This window comes from Chaetura pelagica, unplaced genomic scaffold (genome assembly GCF_000747805.2).
Source record: "Chaetura pelagica isolate M959 unplaced genomic scaffold, ChaPel_1.0 scaffold123, whole genome shotgun sequence".
Classification (NCBI taxonomy): Eukaryota; Metazoa; Chordata; class Aves; order Apodiformes; family Apodidae; genus Chaetura; species Chaetura pelagica.
Genome location: NW_009953295.1, coordinates 10,860,544 through 10,879,372, shown reverse-complemented (window position 1 = coordinate 10,879,372; position 18,829 = coordinate 10,860,544). Strand labels below are relative to the sequence as shown.

Sequence of the window (18,829 nt, the reverse complement as noted above, 5' to 3'; positions counted from 1 at the left end):
TTTAAGAGTTAAAGCATTCAAATATTTCACCATTCGTATAACATGAGACTTCAAACAATATTTGAGGTTACATTAAAAAAACCCTTAACCAGAGTAATCACTCATAAAATATTTATGTGGGTGTTTTTTTTATATTTTACTTCAATAGATTATTATTCTATGTCTTTCTGCAGTTGCACAGCCTAAGATTTGTGCTAGGGCATGGTGTAATTAAGAGCAAAATCCTATTCTGATGCTGAGGCACAAATTTTCAGTATTATTAGGGTTTCCTCCTAGGGGAAAAATGCTACCACCCTGTGAAGAGAAATCATAGATATATATGCGTATATATATTTAAATTGGTGTGCTTTGCCTTTTCAAATTCTAAGCAACTTTGTAGCTGTTACTGAAGAAGTTGACTGATCAAGGTTGCTGTGGTGGCAGCCAAGCCTTGCCTTGGGCTGAGCAGCACCTGAATTGCTCCCGGAATTGCTCTCCCCGTGTCTCGCTTCCCAGGCACGCTGGGGTCTCCGAAGCAGTCGGGGAAGTTGTGTTTTGGATACGTGGGAGTGCAATAGCCAGTGCTGGTTGCTGTCAAGGGGACATCACTGACCTTCAGGTTAGTCAGAGGTCACAAAATTTGGGATTTGTGCTATCTTCATTAAAGGAAGTGTGGCAAAGAAAGTTAAAAAATTATTTGTCAAGTGCTTTTTATTACCAGTAATTATATTTGCAGCTCTGTAGCTCCGGTTTCAAAGTTAATTTGGAAAGAAAGGAAAATGTGCACTAATTGTTTTACATGGTAATGGACAATGTAAAGGAATTCCAATTGCTGCTTATCCAATTCCTCTTGATTTTTTTTTCTTGTGGATGCTTGCTGCCAGATTGCCAACAAGTCTGAGAAAAAAAATCCAGAAGGGAATCACGCCAGCTTGGACTAAGTTTAAACAAATGAACAAGCAAAAATCCCAGTATCTTCATAAGGGTTTTAGATAGTGAATGCTTAGTTCACTGGTTTTTTACAAGCAGAAGCAAGGTGAATGTTTGTAACAGTTTTGCAGAAAGCTGCAAGAGAGGGATTCATATGGATTTTTTTATGCCACCATCGTGCATTGTCCCTTCTTACTTACAAGTCTCAATAGGGACACAAGTCACAACATAGTGGAAATTGTGAGGAATATTTGCTGGTGTCCCCCCAGAGCTTGAGAAAGGAGGTATCAATTAAATCAAATTCTCACTTCACTTTTAATGAAATCTAGGATCGTTTTTGCTTAGAGCTGTCATTGTTTGTGGGTTTTTTTGTTGTTTTGTTTTTCCCTTCAGCTCCAAGAGCCTTAAAAATGTTACGTATCCGGGAACCTGTGTTTCAAATACAATGGTCTTAAAAATGTAATTGAGGGTTTTTCACTTTTGTAGGCAAATCACCAGGGTTGGATATTGATCCATCTTTTTAGGGAGCCACAGTGCACCAGAAGGTGATACTGTAGAGGGCCCCATAAACCCTCGGAGCCTTCTGTCTAATTTGGCAGAAAAACACAGAATGCCGGACAACAAAAGAACGATCTGATTCCGTAAGAAATCTTCATCCCTCCCACCCCCTTTTCACAAGATTAAAAAAAACCCACAACAAAACAAACCAAAAAAAAACTAGAGGGAGAGAGAGACTTAATTTTTTCAGCTGCACACAATAATTTGGTGCTCACTCTTGCATTGAAACAGTTGCTGTCAGAACAGGCAGGAAACAGTTTTCTTTTAATTGCTGAAATCATTCGGAAGTGCTTCATGCACGGCTTCTATACAGCAGATGCTGTGCATTAATTGGCCTGTGTAGGGCTGACCCAGGGTTCCTTGCAGCGGGCCCAATGTTAGGCAGAGGGTTTAAATAGCTTATTTCTTATTTTGTGTAACCTGGCGTACATTATGAGCGCGCTCGCACGTGGGGTATTTCATGGTCTGCGGTTTCTAATGTCATGTGGGTTTCAAAACCTGTGTTTCTCTGGTAATGTACTAGCAGCAGGTAAGCTCTAAATACCATCCATCAGGAGCTAATTTTTTATCCAGATACTCCAATGACTGATGAACCTGTCTTTTGTATGAATGTTCAGCACAGGAGAAAGCCATATGCCCCTGGCACTGGTTCCTATGCATTCTGTACAGTTTGTAGCAAGGAGATGAAGAAAAAGCCAAAGCCTTCCATTTACATGTCTTTCATTTATTTAGCAGTTAGCAGTTTCTAAAATAGCTCTTTCTTCCTGTCTGTCTGGGTTTGGGTTTTTTTGGGTTTTTTTTGTTTGTTTATTTTTTAGTACAGCAAAAGAAGATTAGGTCTCTTAAAGCAATCTGACTACCACTACTCATTTTCTTTATCAAGAATATTACTGCACACCCTTAATAGGGAACCTTGTTTTGCTACTCCCCGTCTGTTCAAAACAGACCTTAGCCCATTAGAAGGTCCTCCCTTGTGTGGGAAGACCACAGCTGTTACTGTAAATCTCATCCAGTAACTGTATCACCCCCATTTTGTGGCTCTGAAGGATGAAATTGAGAAATGGAATACTGTGCAGTCATCCTTTACATCTCCAATTTTAGGCCTTTGCACATCATTTTCATGCTTTTATTCCAAATCAAACAACATTAGTGAGCAACACCACCCTGTGCTAAATGCCTGGCATCTAAGGTAGCACCCACAATCTTTGTTTTTGGAGGACTTATGATTTGGAGAGACACTGGGGTGTTTCTTGAAGGTGGATTTTTTTATTTTATTTTATTGTATTTATTATCTCATTTTGCTCCCTTCCACCAGATCTCTCCCAGTTCCCAGAGTTTTTGGAAGCAGAAATCCAGACGGTAGCGAGGGACTTAAGATGGAGGATGCTCTGTTATGCCTGCACAGAGGAGGCGAGAGCTCAGCACAGTTAACAAACACAACTTTAGAAAGGTTTCTGTTTCTTTAAATCCTTCTGAATAAAGTGGATCTAACTTCTTATGAAGGATATTGGGGGCTTTAATCAGAAATAAGAAGTGGTTTAAATCATTAGCACAACAAAGCAAACTATAAGCTTGAAGATAAAAGTCTCAGGGGAAAGAGTCCTCTGAAAATAAATGGGACTTGATAGATTTCCATATCATTTATAACTTCCCTTAATTACACTTGGAAGACTTGCCAGTAAAACTGGAAAATTGGCAGCCTATATCCATTATAGTAATTTTGCCGACCATGGCAAGCAGCTGGCTTTACTGGATTTTATTTCCCATCACTCACAATTAATCATCAGCTGGAGATGTCTGAAACTCCTCAGAACGCAGCAATACTGTGTGACATTCAGGCCTCCTTAAAATGCTAAAATCTGCTGAGTAAATGGGCCGAGTTCCCCTTCCAGGGAACTCGTTTCGGTGCGGGGCCGGCTGCTGGTTAATGAGCGCCACTTCGGTAATCGGGGGCGAATGTGAACCCTGACCTCCCGTCAAAGGAGGGGACGCAGCAGGCTGGATAAAAGATAGGGGGGCTCAGCCCTGCAAACTTTACACCAATTAGACAGGGAGCGGGGGAATACATCAGTGCCCGTTGGGTTTATCAGAAAGACTTGCGGGGCTTGTGACCAGTTTGTGAGCCTGACATGGGAGACGTCCTGTCACAACCGTTAAGTCTTGCTCGGGTGACGCGCGGGAGTCCCGGGGCAGCGGGACCGTGTTCACAGGGATCCCGTGGCAGCCATGCCCTCGGGTGCCCGCTGTCTTTTTGTTGTTTCTGAGTTTGGGAGAGGTCTATCTGCGAGTTAGGCTTCGTGGTCCCTCCTCTAGGTGCAGTGAGAACAGCTTGGGGAGGAGGAAAGGGGGGGGTGTTGGTTGCTGCTTCTCAAACTCTGCTTCCTCCCTGTGTGGCGGGTGGCTTGGTTGGGAAATGACCGGAGACAGTTCCCTGTCCTGTGTGTAACCTTTTGGCCAGAGGAGAGAGCAACCACCGCGAAGACTGCAAGTTATTGACTGTTCCCAAATGTGAATTCGGGAGAATTCACATCAGGATGTTAAGTACCCTCCTCTTCCATGATCTTTTTTCTTCTTTTTTTCCCATTTCGTTCTGTGGGCAACAAAGCTGAACAAAGACTTTGAGCTGTGCCATGCAGGAGTAAGCTACTGAAATGCAGACTGCAGGTCTAAATTGATAACCATTTATTTATTTTCATATTCTAAGCAATGTAAAGGTAGACTTATCTGTAGAGTAACTGTGAGAAAGATGCCTGAGTTTAATTACTTTTAAGAAAAAGAGCCCTTTTATTTTACTTAGTTCCTATCAATCAGATTTTTTATTTGATATTATTTGCCTGTTTTGACAGATTTGGGTCATCACTGAGACCTCTCTAAACTGAAATGTAAAGATGGTGGTTTACGTTGGTTTATCATCCACTGGAAAAAAAAAAATATATTAAGGAAAAAGGAATGTTAAAAAGGGTCCAGATAAATCCTGAAATAAGTTAGAAAGCAGGAACTCGTACACATCATTGTCGTTTTCATTTGCAGACTAAATACCTGGCAAAAGGATATGTGCAATTATGGGATGAAAGAAATTGGACAATGCCCAAACGACTGAAAAAGAGAAAAGGGAGATACAAGTGCCCAATTTTAGGATTTGTCACTTTGCAACACAATGAGTGGAGATGTAGAGGTTTAACATAAGACCAGTAATTAAACTTCTGTGCTTAAGTGACACTTTCACTAAGGTAATTTTCAACAAATTGCACATCATCAGAAGCACTGACACAGCATTTTCACACGTGATACATGCTGAAAATGTCTCTCCTTCCTTCCAAATTAGGAAGATTAGGAGATGTTAAATGGTTACTTTATCTATACATTTTGTGGCTTATCCTTCTCAGATGCCGATTCCTTTGTTACCAACCCAGCAGATATTATATAAAACACAAAAACTTTATTTTTGAGAAAGAGGGGAAACTGAGGAGAAGTTCAGATTTGTGGAAATTTCCATGCCACAGTCGCTCATGTTTCCTTACAATTTTACAAGTGTAGTTATGATCTACAGAGACAATTCTGTACTTTTCCATTCGATGTAATTCCAGGACTCTGTTTAGATAATTACTCACGGATCCATTTGCACAGCATCCACCTGGTGAAGCCCTGTAACACTTTGGCAAATGACTCTGGGGCTCACGAGGAGAGTTTTTTGTGCTCTTGACATTAGGCCACTGCATTCAAATCTGCACTCTTTAGTGTCTCAGTCTTCAGCAACCTTTAGAGGCTCATGTTCTTGATGCTCTGATAGTTGAGTTTATGAAATAGGTTATACAAAGCCCCCCCCTCCAAGAAACGTTCTTGACTTTTAAAAATATGCCTTCTTTATTTTTAACCACAAGCAGATATTCATAGCTTGCTTTTAACCTCAGAAATATTTGGAAAGTTCAGAGCAGATGGAAGAAAAGCTGAGCAGTGAGGTAGGGAGAAGAGGAGGATAAGTAAAGTAGGAAAGAAAGAGCTGCTGGGCCAAGGTTTCAGGCAGAGCAGCAGGTGTTGAAGGAAGGAGACAAAAGATGGGGAAATGGAATAGAAGGACAAAGAACAAGTCTTTGATTCTATTCACTGGATTTGACGCTCCTAATTAGTTAAATGCTCACCTGAAGCTCGGCATGGAATTTCTGCAGGTGAAGTGTCAGGTGTTGGTTATTCTCTGTATCTGGTTAGCACACTGTGTTCCCATAGCAAACATTTTCCTTGTTTACCCCCCAAAGCCCATCCCCAACAGTCTGTTGGAGAAATGGTGTGTAAGCACCTTTCAGCGTAACATCTTTTCTTTTGTCTTGCTCAGAATCCATAGGCAGACAGTGATGCTTCTCAGTTGTTGCTTCAAAGGTACAGGTGACATTAGCCAAGGGTAGCTCTGGGAGATACTTAACACTAGTGCACACTTCAGAAAAAAATATCTTTGTTTAAATATCCAGGATGTACTTCATGCAATGTGCATCTGATCTCTGACTTCACACCTGTCTCTTAGTATATTCCTCCAAAGTGGTACACACTTGTCCTTAAATATGTGTTATTATTTTTACATATATTTAGATAAATATATGTGTGTGTATATGTACATATATAAACAAACACCTTTTGAGGAAATTCGCACGTTTTTTGAAGAGAACAATGCATAAGCCAGATCTCTGCAGGTCTCAAATTGCTCTCTTTAATGAAACTTTGACATCAGAGTGAAAGTATCCCATATTTCCTGGGACAGAGACTGGCAGACATTACCTCTGCAAAAGAGCCTTGCAGTGGGCACTTGGAGCCAGGCATCCCAGAGGGGTGTTGCTGCAGAAGTCCCAAATACTGGCATGTACGTCCCAGTCCCCCTCCTGCTCCAACATAAATAATCTTTGTGGGATGGCTGGTTGATTGCTGGGTTACAGGAGGGATAAAGTGTGAATTCTGTGTTTTTTCCCTCATGGGGGGAAAGCCTTGCGTGGCTGTTTCTTCTGCACAGTGTGGTCCCAGTTGTCAGAGGGAGGACCTGACTGGGAGGCACAGGGAGCCCAGCAGAGCAGCCCAGTGGGTAACTGGTGACCTTGAGCTCGTGCATGCCTGTTAGCAGAGTGCAAACGAGCAGAAAGAGGAAACTTGGATGTCTCCCTTTTGTGAGCTACCAGCTGCAGTGAAAAAGAAGGGTTTGCCTCCGCGATGCCCGCGGTGCGGATGAGAGGTTGTGCTTCCTGTCATGCACACTCCCTGCCTTCAGTCCCAAGTCATCAGCCACCACTGCCATGTGCAGAGAGGTGACTTTCTCCGTAGCATTAGCCCCTTGGGTATTGCCTGGGCTTCATTTTGCTCTGGGTATAGTGTCGAGTTGTGGTGGATGCGAAATGCAAACTGTAGAAGCTGGAGCTGAATGGATGGGATGGGAGGGAAGCCTTTCAGGTTTGTCGGGGTGATTTCCCCTATGTTGTTGCTAGATTGTCAAAGGCAACTGCAGCCTGTGATTGTGGTTTGTGTCATGACTCTGTAGCTGCCTGACTTGACTTGCGCTATGAAAGCGTTGTTAGCATTTAATGAAATAATCCCTTTATTTTCCAGAAGAATCACGTCACACTTAAAGCATTTCAAATCTTCTATTCTCATTTTGTACTGCTTCAATTCTACCAGGTTTCAGAAGGTCAAGAGATTTGTGTAATTGAAGCAATGAAAATGCAGAACAGTATGATTGCTGCTAAAACAGGCAAGGTAAGCTACCTTGGGTCACTTAAAACCATATGCAACTTGTCAAATAGGATAGAATTTAAAAAGGAAAAAAGCAGGATTCTGGTTGTTAAGAAATTAAGTCTGATTGTTGTAAGTCTTTCAAAGTGAGGTGCCTTTAATTTTTAACATTTGCATCTGCTGTGAATGCTGTTAAGTAGTTCCGAGCCTTAGATAGCACAGCAGGAAATAGTTATACTGGCTTCAGAAATTCATATAACTCCTTTTCTCCTAAATGATTTGTTTGCTATGATTTTACAATGCCAAGCTGAATTGAAAGGTGTTGCAGACTTTCTGTCTTTCCAGAGAGCAACTGAAGAAGAGAGATCTCTTTGCCAGTTAATTCATTAATGGCAAGCAATTTCTCATTAAAATAACACCCGGAACAAGACATAGAAAGTGCTTTTGCAGTAAGATGAGAAAAGCATTTTTTTTATTATTGTGACTGTTTAATATGAAACCTAGATCTAGGAAAGTGTTATGCTTTGGAACGATGTGCAGTGTGGTATCTTGCTTCTGAGGGGGATCAGCATTGCAGCCCCTGAGCTGGGACTCTCCTCCTGCAGAGCAGGATGTACCAAACCCAGCAGTCTGGGCAGGGAACTGGTTAAGCTGATACGATGTGAGGGCATGGTTTAAACCCCATCTGGTCTGGGGACTGTCAGCCCCTAAATCAGGGCATCAGATCATCACCTCTGCCAGATTATAATTCGCAGTTTGAAACTATCAACTAGACATGGGCCTCTGATCCCTTCTTTTTGAAGGAAGATCAGAGTCACTCTTGAGGACTCACTGATCAGAGTCCTCACCAGAGATCTGGATTACATGTTCTCTGATTTCCTAGCATGTCCAAGCCCTTTTCTTCCTGGATACAGGCTCCTCTGCACTCCCTGAAGCGCTGCCATTTTGTTATTAACAACAGCAAACACAAACCCAATGCAGGATCCCTTAGCCCAGGAGGAGGCAGCAAGGAGCTTGACTCCAGGGCAGGGATGAGGTTAAAGCCACTGGCAACACTCGCTGAGATCTCAAGATGGGTCTGGATGCCAAGGACTGTTTGTGTGTTTACAAGAAAGGTTTATTTGGCACAGGGCTAAAATCGTCAGTGAGCCTGGGACCCAGGGTTTGCCTCTTCTACTGCAAAATTGGGTCTTGAGGGAAAAAAATTGCAGAGGGAAGGAGAATGTACCTTCTCCTTTTGCTAGAACATTGCCACTTTATTATTTTCTTTGACGCATTAATTCCAATGTAATTTATTTTCTCACTTGATTAATATTTGTGAGGGCTTATTTTTTCATCCTTGCTTCTTTTGTTTAACCCCTTATTGCTGCTCTTTGCCTCCACTGATTTTAACTAGTGAGTATTGGTAATTAAAATGCCATTCCCTCTCCCACTTGCTCCCTTTAATTTTTTACTTTAACCTTCCCTTTCCCACCAAGGTGTGCTGCAACTCATGGGCCTGTTCCTTAAAATTCTGTTTGCACTTCTCCCCGTAATAAATATCATCTCCCACTCACTCTGTACAGTTGCCACATAATACCCACGTTTGGCTTCCTAATCCTTCCAAGTGGGATTTGAATGGTGCACAGGCCATTCAGTGGGCCCGACGTGCACCTTGCAGTGTTCCCTTGGCATCTCCATTTTAATAGTAAACAAATTATTTGGTTCTTTAGAATTCTGTGAATTGGGAAAAGCAAAAAAGTTTGGAGCTGTGTGGAAACGAAGCTGCTTAACAGAATGAATCCTGTTCTGCAGTGCAAAGTGATGGCTCGGAGTGCTAAAATAACTTGGCCCCTCTGCAGGAATGGGATGTTTGGCACTGGCTGTTAGTCCGTGTTTTGATGCTTTGAAACCCTGTTTTGAAACTCAGTTCATTTGTCTTCAGCTGGAAGATCTTCCCACTTCCAATTCCCTGCTGAATTCCTTTTCTGCATTGAAGCCCATCTTCCTGTTTGTAATTGTGAGAAAAGTGGCTTGTTTTTATCTACTTTGAGTTTAATCCAGCTGCAGGTGGTTGAGAAATGAGGGAAAGATGGAGAGGAACTGGCGTGCCTCCCGTCTCCAATGGGACAGCTGTGCCTGGGTCAGGATGGGGAGCTGGCCCTGCAGCACGTCAAAACTCCCTGGAGAGTTTGAAACACTGCTCAGCTACAGGGTTTGATGAACCTTGCCTTAGTAGAAAAAGAAAAGAAAAAAGCAGAGTATTTTCTACACTGCTTTCATCTCCTAAACAAATTGAGACTCGGGCATCGGGTCAGCTGTGTAGCTGTTGGTGTAGAAGTACAGCCTCTTTTTGTACATCTCACGGTGTCTTTGCCTGTGTACAGTGTTCAGCTTCGTTTCTGGAGCAATGCTGTGAATCTTTCTGTGCTGCAAATAAAGCTGCACTCACAGCTCACGTGGCTTTAGACTATCCAACTTGGATGTGGGCAAATGTGCAGCCATAGTAGCCTGGTATTTTGGGCATGCTGCAGGTTTCCTTCAGGAGCCCAAGGTAACGTTTGGGTGAAAAAACTGAGCTAACTGCTGAAGAGAGTTTTGACAAGCAGTTGGGCATGTCAGTGTGAGCTGTGATTTAATATTGCAAGCAAACTAACATACAGCTTCAAGTATTTTCTGGAGCTCTGTGTGCTGAGAGGGAATTCAAACATGCTACAGCCTTTTATAGAGGAAATGAGGGACTAGTAGAAGTTTGCGTAGGTGCAGGAAGCACACGTGAGTATTTAATTCATCTACAGATGTAGCTGCATTTATGTGACAGTGGTAGACCTTTGCCAAGTTCATTTATGTTAATGGATGCCAATTTAGATTTGAATCAGTCTATCCCACCTGTCTGGGGATTGAGGAGAACCCACTTTGTGGCTGCAGCCCCAAAATTCAGTTATACTTAAAATCAATAATGCAAGAAATAATGGAATATTCCATTGAAATGTCCAAGCATGAGTGCTGAAGAGTCAGCCTGTCCTCCAAAAGTTTTAAACTTTTAGGAGTAAACAGGTGGAAGAGAGGTGCTTGTTAATTTTAAAAAGTGCATCTCCATCTGACGTTCAGGTCTTCAAGCTTCTCAGTCATAAGAAAACTTACAGTGCCCTAAAACTTCGGGTTCTTAAATTGACACAATTTGGTCAAACACTGGAGCAGGCTACCAAGAGGTGGTGGAGTCTCCATCCTCAAACCTCAGCTGGACTCTGAACATTGGAGATTGAGTTGTCAACCTCGAGGTCCGTCCAGTATACGTATACCTGTGATCCCTGTGCTGGTCATAATGTTGTATAGTGGCCATTTATCCTGTACATGCAAATGGGATTCTGTATATAAGCAACCTCAACCAAACCATTTGCTTAACCATGCTATTGAAGAAGATTTGAAATTTCTGTTTCTGTACTGTAGGTGAAAGCTGTGCACTGCAAAGCTGGTGATACTGTTGGAGAAGGAGATCTGCTGGTGGAACTGGAATGAAAGGTTGCCTCCACGCTGTTGGATTAGCTAAGCCTTTATTATTTTCATCTGTAAAGTAAGATAAAGGGAATTCAACACAGAAAATGGACAGTCCTATGCTCAGGATTTTATAGTCATATTTATTTTATCAATGGTTAAGACAGCAAACACAGATGTTAAACCTTGGCAGCAGATCCCAGATTTTTACTTCCAGAAATACTTGTACATAACCTTTGTAATTCTTTGATTTTTCAGGATCAAATAAAATCAATAAAATACCATTTCTGCTTTAAAACAGGAAAAGCCTCCTTTAAAAAAAAAAAAAGAAAAAAGAAAACACAACAAAAGACTGAATCCGGTTAATCTTCTCCGTGGTAATATCACTGGTTTGAAGGCCCAGACAAATTGTGCAGTGGTTGGTAAGAGTGAAAAATTAACCACTGAGTGGTTAACCAAGCAGTTTTCCTGTGCTCTGTGGAAGTGCTGAAGAAGCCCTGCTGATGGCTTAGGTTCTGCTCAGATTTACTGTAACATTTTGAAGCCTTTGTATAGACTAAATTACAGGTTAGATGTTTTATTTTGCTAGTGCAGACTTTCCCCATATATTTTCATTTACAGTTGTAAGGGATTTTATTTTATTCAAATTCCATACTCAAATTTCTACCTCCCCCTCATCTTCTTCCAGTTGATTACTGGATGCAAGGTAGGAGCTGGCACTGTCCTCAGACCCCCTCAGCCACCCAAGAGTATTGCTGGAGGCCAAGCCTCCTCCTGCACTACTTACAGGAAAGGGAGACTTGAGTGTCTGATCTTTTGTTGTGCAGAGGCTCTTACTAAAGACTGCGTGGAGAACTAGGACTGTTCATAATACGTAACTATGTCCTACGGGAAGAGCTGCATATCCAGTGTGGAAAACCAGAGAGGGCCTGGAGAGGAGGAAAAGACTTGAACAGAAGCGAGAGGGTTGTTGTCATGGGCAGCACAGGTAAGAGTATCTATTTTTTTTTTTCCTTCCCTCTGCACTCAGGAGCTCAGTGCCACAGGATGGTGTTGATACCAGAAGTTTACTGGGTTCAGAAGGTTAGTGTGTGGTTATCGGAGGCTCTTTCTCCCCTCAGTGCTCCAGCTCAGAAGGCAGCAGATGCAGTGGTACCTCTGCAGTCCCTGCACGCTGTGGGCATCATCACTGTCCTGTTCTCCTGCCCTGCCTGCTGCTGGGCTGGGACACTTGGCTACTCCCACCTTCAGTCTCACCTCCTACACTTGTTTTTTTCTCCCACATAGCTCCAAGTCACCGTTCCTGCAGTGCATTGACCTCTGCCCCAGAGAGGAGGGGGCCTGCTCTCATTTGCTTGCCTTGGATGTGTGGAGTCATGCTACTTCCCAGAAAAAAAACCCTCTGGCCAGAGGCGCCTGGGCTCTTTACCGAAAGGTGAAGGACAAAAACAGTCTGTGACAGGGCTGGTGACTCAGGCTCAACCAGAAAGGTTCTTTCTGTTTGAAACTTCTGATTGAAAAGGCTTATTTTTTTTTTTTCTTCTTCATGTTACTGAGAAGCTGCCAACTAAATCACACAGCCAAGATGGAAAAATGTAGTACAAGGATCTGCTTTGTTAATTAGTTTACAAAACCCATCAAGATGAGTAAGGAGAGTGTTTGGGCAGTACCTGCCCTCCAGAGAAATTAATGCTTTTGGAGCTGGAGAAACTGATACAGACAGCCTGCAGACCTTCCTACAAATCTTAATGTCATCCTGCCCCTTCCAAAAGGAGCACAGTTCAACTTTTGCAGGTTGCCCTAAACTATAAAAACGACCAACCAAAAAAACCCAAGTACAGCAAAGAGACATGATATGACTCTTCTACTTTAAAACTAATGTCCCTACTGCAGCAACACAACCTTTCTGTTTCTCTAAATGAGATGCAGCAGTGCCTGTTATTGGTAAGTTTAGGTTAATTCCTTACCCTGGATCCCTGGACTGATTCCCTACCCCTATCTCCTGCGGCCATCACAGGGCTACTGGCAATGAAGCAAAAGTACAATATTGTTCTTAAAGGTATCCTCAGTACTTTAATTGTACTTTGGCTCACTGCATGGCACACATTCCCCACTCACATCCCTTTGGCAGCTTTGGATACTGTACAACCTATGTGTACCAAACACTGCATTTGAAAGAAAATATAAGGCACAGCAGCATAACAACAGAAAGCCACAATTTTCCCAGATTATACAGAAATCAGCATAGTTGGTTGGGTCAGGGGCACAATAATCTTCCTTACATCTCTCTCTTTTTTTTTTTTTTCCCAGTTTAATGTAGCAATAATCACATTAAGGTCCTTTGGATATTTTTTTATATCCAGTCTTTCTACCAATAAGAAATGGGAAAATGGTTGCAATTCTGCATTAAAGTGCTTGGCTCAAAGTCACCTTGATTGTAAGTGCTCACAACAGCTGCAGCTGCTGTAGCCTGATGGGCAGCTGAAATCAGGTTTGCTTTTCTGGTCCCCAGCACCTACCCCTACCCCCCCAGTCCCACAGTCACCCAGTGGTGAAATGACGTGGTACCTAAAGTGCTTAGAATGCAAAATGTAAAATATTACTTTAAATGTAGTTCTTTTAATGTTTATTCACAGTACTTTATAAAACTAAACGTCTCAAAAATGTCTTTTCCAGTTCAGCAAAACACTGCAACACAGAGTAAGAGAACAGTCTTTACTTTTTTTTCTATTTCTCCAGCAATTTCATATCTGTCTTGAAGCACATAGTAACTTTATGGTCATCTCTCCCTGTTTACATTCAGTAACTTGCTAAACACCATTACAAGTCAATATTAAATGCGAGTTGTGCTTTACTTTGCAGATTTTCTAAAATCAGTTTCAGCTATTAGTGCAATAGTATCATCATTATTCCACCCACCTTGGTGAACTACACAAAATATTTGCCAGCTCAGGTAAAAAAGAATAATTAGTCTGTTCCTCTGCCTTTCACTGATGTTGGTCATGCACTGAGGCAAAGAGGGAGGTGGATGGTGGTGAAAAATAACTAGACCAGGTTACTGGTGGCAGGTTAGCAGGGGTAGAGGAGGACGCTGACTAGCCAGGGATGAGTCCCCATCTCTGTGCCCGCCAGACTTCCAAGAGTAGTGCCAAGGCTTTTGGGTTGGGAAGGTTACAAGAGATCCTGTGTTTTAACAGAAAGGGTATTACAGCTTTCCTGGCAGCGTTACTGATCGGCACGTGCTTCGTACTACGTCTTCAGCCGGGCTGCAGTACCTCCTGTTTCTAATCCCGGCTTTCCCGTAGGACGTAGGAGAGGCCGTGTTTCCCCGAGGAGTCGTAACTGTCATGGTAGGGGAGGCCCACCCACTCGGGGGGGTACGTTGTCGTGCTGTACACGAAGCACTCCAGGACACCCTCGTCCGCGCCACCCTTCCCTTCCCACTCCACCACCTCGATTCTCATCAGGGTGCGCTGGTACATGTCTGGGCAACCTTCAAACTCATCCAGGAACTGCAGCATCTGGTCATCGACTGAGTAAATCTCCCCAGCAATGTGGTGTCCTGTCCCCGGGATGTTCAGCATGTAAGGAATGTTGTATTTTCCTGCAATCACCAGTGGGTACTTCTCCACAGTGCGGCCCCTTCCTTGGAATTTTGCTAGCCCCTTGGCTGTGTTGATCATGTGCTTGTAGTTGGGCTGGCCCTTCTTCAGTGTCCCGTAGACAAAGACACGGGCCATTGTACCTGCAAAAGCAGCTGGAAGACAAAGATGCATGTTACCCGCGTGGCTGCTGTGGCCAAAGCTCTGGAGAACCACAACCACACCAACACGTTGTACATGCAAGACTGTTTGGGCATGAGCAAAAGTGGTCTCGTAGCCCTATGCCTTGTTTAAGTATAATACTAAACTAAACTATCTCTTTACATTTTCCAGTCAAAAACTGTAACAGTGAAAAATAGACACCAGGGGAAAGTCACCCTTGCAGTTCTTTGCTGTCATTGAATGACATCCCATGGCTTCTCTAAGGAATCCTCAACATCAGCCAATGCATCCCTGAGCCTTGGGAAAAGCTCTAAATATCTTTTGTTTTGTTTGTTTTTTTCTTCTCAACATCATGGAAGCCATGCTGCAGTAAGTGTGATGCCATGCTCAGTAAGACCTCAAAAGCAACCCAGGGAGCCATCCCTCTGATGGAGATTGCACTCCACTTAACACCTCCTTTATAGGGGAAAAAATAGATTTAAAAAAACAACAAACCCCAAACATAGTTCATCTCAGCTATGCAAGACATCTTCCTATACTGCTTCCCTGCATTTCTAGTTTAAATGGCCCAGGTCAAGCTCTGTTATTAAAACTTGCAGGGGTGAAGGCACAGTTCATTTGTTCTCCCTTGTTGGGAGAAGGGTGGTTGTTTTATAAGGTCTGAACTGATGGAGTTGGTCACATACTGCTTATCTCTGGGGAGAGAAGCAGGGTGGCCTCTCACATGCACATCCCAAGCAAGTGGGTGCTGTCTGAAAGCTGCCATTCCCAGTGCAAGGACATGTTTGTCCTGCTTCTTCAGGGGAAGGGAACCACCACAGCTCTCCTCAGTGATAAATCTTAGGTGTCAAACTTAATTTACAGAGCTGGTAATGGCTTCACAAACACCTTCACCCCTCCTGCCCAAGGGAGCTGTATCCATTTATTTACCTTGGGGATGGGCTGGGAGGGGGATACTGTATTTCAGCTCCAACAAAAGTGGAAGCTAGAGCTGCTGGCAGAAAGTCCAGGTACTACCATGCTCCTGTTCTTCCAGATACCCCAAAATGCTAAGCCATCTGAAACAGCCCCTCTGTACAAGTGATAGCCCCCTCTTGAAAACAGACCCTGAACACTGTTGTTCAACATTTGTTTTATCTGTGAACACAACCCCCTCAAAATTGGTTTAAATGAGATAAACGGGCTGGCTTTAATGAACAGTAGAGGGGAAAACAAGGTATGTTCATAGTTTCTGGGTTGTTTTTCACACTATGCCTTGTTCATCTCCCTTTGTTTCTCTAGGGCAGAAGCAGTTCTTGCACTGTTTGATGGTTTCCTACATTTTGCCCTCAGTCACTGAAGGGGCAGAGCCTGCCTTACCCACATCAGGCTTGACTGCAGCTCCTTTGGGAAGGAAGGTCATTAAACAACGTATTTCAAGTTTGAAAAATCTTTAACAACAGATTGCAAGTAGAAAACTATTCTTTTCTGCCATTTACTCTCATGTTGATAAACTGTCAGATCAGGTAGGTTATCCAAAAGGGTATGTTGCTGGCCAAGAGCAGTGGCCTTTAGAATACTCAGTAGCAAAGCAATTTCCCCCTTGGTGAAATAAGTGGGTTTTCTCTGTAACAGAACAGTTCTCCAAGCAAAAATGGTGTGTGCCTTTATTTACTGGCAAACAGCTTTCACTTAAGGATAAAAGGACCATGCTGATTGTTTCCCCCCTGTACTTTATCAGATATACTTCAGCGTAGTTTATCCTTCATGACTTAAACAACATTTTTTGGATGCAGCTTATTCCCTCAACAGAAAAAAAAAGAGCATTAATAATCAGTCAGTTTGACTCCCTGTTATAAGAAAAATCATTACTTCTCAGATTGTGTTTTGAATAACAAACATAGATCCTTCAGGAAGAAACTTGTCCCAGTGGGGATTGAGAAAGGATCAGAGTTAAGCACTGAAACATGCAATTAATTCCCATTAGGGGATTAGGGCACTTGTGTTCACTTTGAATCAGAAAAATGAATTGTGAATTAAATTGTTCACAACCAAGAGGTTACTTGTCAGAGTTAATAAGTTAAAAAATAAAAAGGGAAACCTAACACACACATAAAAAGCTCAATAGCGAGTGGTGCATCTGTAAGGAGAAGATACGCTCCATTTCCATTAAACAAAAGCTCTATCCCTACTGTACAGATGGAGATAAGTGTCCAAAAAGTTTGCAGAGAAGAAACTGCAAAAACGCTCCTGAAACCAGTGAAAACAAAGTATGGATTTCTGATGGTGCAGCAGCCGGCGATTCAGAAATACTACGTTAAAGAAACATGCCCAGCATCCCAGTGCAGGTCCTACAAAATTCAACAACAACAAACTTTGCTAACCCAGGTTTGGACAAGTGTTTCTGATTTAGCATTCGAGCAGATGGATTCAGCAGGCAGTGTAAGTGGAGAGGGACAGGGGAATCTGAAGTTTCAACCACAGTTAGTGATTCCACAAGCTGTGAGGCTGCCATCCTGGCAGGGCTGTGGCTTGGTGGGCCCCATCACACCAGTGTCGCCCACAACAGCCCCGTCCTTCATGCAGAATGGGTTGGGTGCAGTGACTTCTAATAATAATAATTAAAAGAAACAACTCACAAAGCCAAGTGCAGACAAGCCCAGCTGAGGAGGGATTGAAATAAACTTGGTAAAAAAACCACTTTCTGAATGTCGCTCCGTAGAAATAAGACATGTACAATTTTTGGTGCAATAAATCTGCTCTCCTGGGCGCCACGTGTCGCACTGCTGAAAGGCTGTTAGATGTATTAGTCTCAATTCTAGCACTGGAACGTAGCAGGCTTTCAAAACATTTTTAGCCACCTTGTGGCAGGACAGTAGACAGCAGAATTTGATGTGAGGGTCATTTTTCAGACTTCTGAAAAGAGTTATAGAGACATTCCTTTGCTGAATCACCAACAAGAAGTTGCCTTTTCTCACTTAATCCAGTTTGACACCTTTTACCTGCACTAAACCACTTAAGAGGAAAAGAAAACCCACCAGAAACCAAACAAAAAACTCCCCTAGACTCTGTTAGGTGCCGGGACAAAACAAACCCATTCAGAAAGTACTTTCATGAAACATTAATGCCAAAATTATTAAAATTTAATGGCATGGGGAAATGAGAGCAAAACCTGGATGTCATCGCTTCAAACTACTTCTTTTAGCTACGAAAGACGACCCGCCAAACCGCCTGCAGGATCAGTTTCCAGTTGCTCCATTAGGTGAGATGCAAAGATCAGCAAAAAAAGTAACTTTCCCAGTCATCATTTTCTTCATAATCATGTATTTTCACGTAGGGTGAAAAATAAAAGCAGCTCGTAACTGGTGCCAGCCGGCAGCCCAGGCTGCCCCTCAGCACCAACAGCGGTAGGGCTGCGCCGCTGTCACCATGTCAGCCCTTCCCTATCAATGGAGTTTCGGGTCATTTTTTCCCTCCCGGGGGCCAGCAGCTCCAGTGCAGAGGGAGAGGGATGGATGGCCTTGGGGCTGGTTGCTGGCTCAGTCAACATGCAGATTCAACAGATGAAGCTGAACTGCTGCAGCCAGGATCTTTGCTTGCAGGTTGTGCCCCAAACAAGGCCTCACTTCCCAAGCAGCAGCAACTTCGACCAAAAAAACCCCCAACATCCTTTCACCATGATTCAGACAATTATTGGATGCCACCAGTTTCTTTTGGAAATAAAATTAGAAATAATGTGTGTGTGATGGGCACACATCCAGGGCTGTTTGCTATCAGGGTAGCAGGGGCTTTGGTTTTTATTTTGTTGAAACTTTTTCTCCCACCTCAGAAAGTATCCATTTCTCTCTCTCTCTCCATACAGTAACATTATTTTCCCTTGAGAAAAATTCTCAGTGTTGGCTCGGTGACCAGATATAGTTACACATTAATTCTTCAGAAGTTTCTTAAAACTGTAGGAAACAGGTGAAAAAACAAAATGTCTTGAACTTTAAACTTGAGCCCAGTCTGTTTGAATGAAACGAGTTTTAAGGTCACTCTTCACTCAATGCTAACTTTCAAGAAGGACTAACATGCCAGAGAGGACTCCTGGGACTGCATCCTGTTGGTCCTTTGATGCTTTCATTTTGTTGCTTGCTATTTTCTTTATAGCACAGACAAGGGCTTCCTGCCCAGGCCGACCCCTTTCCAACCTTGCTGAATACCTCGGAAAAAGTTTATGGCAAGACACCTTTCTTACATTAACCACAGAGGCACAAGCAAAACGATGGCTCCTTTGAAATCAAGAGGTTACAGTCTCCTCACAGCAGTCGCCCGCTCAGAAACGGTGATCTGCTGGTTTGTGAAAACAAACATGAGTATTAGAGTAACCAGTGCTACCTTGGACACTACTGGGCACTACCTGAAACACCATTCAGCCTAATTCACAGATACTTTTATTT

The 18,829-nt window shown here is 42.9% G+C and overlaps 2 protein-coding genes across 2 annotated transcripts in view; one reads left to right on the top strand and one right to left on the bottom strand.

Annotated features, from left to right (window-relative positions):
• The window catches only part of PCCA (propionyl CoA carboxylase, alpha polypeptide), a 321,407-nt gene extending 310,460 nt beyond the window's left edge, over positions 1-10,947 (top strand). Inside the window, exons 23-24 of the mRNA XM_009997976.1 lie at positions 7,120-7,197; positions 10,603-10,947. Coding sequence (XP_009996278.1) covers positions 7,120-7,197; positions 10,603-10,671 — 147 coding nt within the window. The 3' untranslated portion in view covers positions 10,672-10,947. The remainder of the gene's footprint in view (positions 1-7,119; positions 7,198-10,602) is intronic.
• Positions 10,948-13,931: 2,984 nt separating this feature from the next.
• On the bottom strand, positions 13,932-14,398 carry GGACT (gamma-glutamylamine cyclotransferase). The gene has a single exon (XM_009997940.1). The coding sequence runs from the start codon at positions 14,385-14,387 to the stop codon at positions 13,932-13,934; it is 456 nt and encodes a 151-aa protein (XP_009996242.1). The 5' UTR covers positions 14,388-14,398.
• Between the last annotated feature and the right edge of the window lie 4,431 nt (positions 14,399-18,829).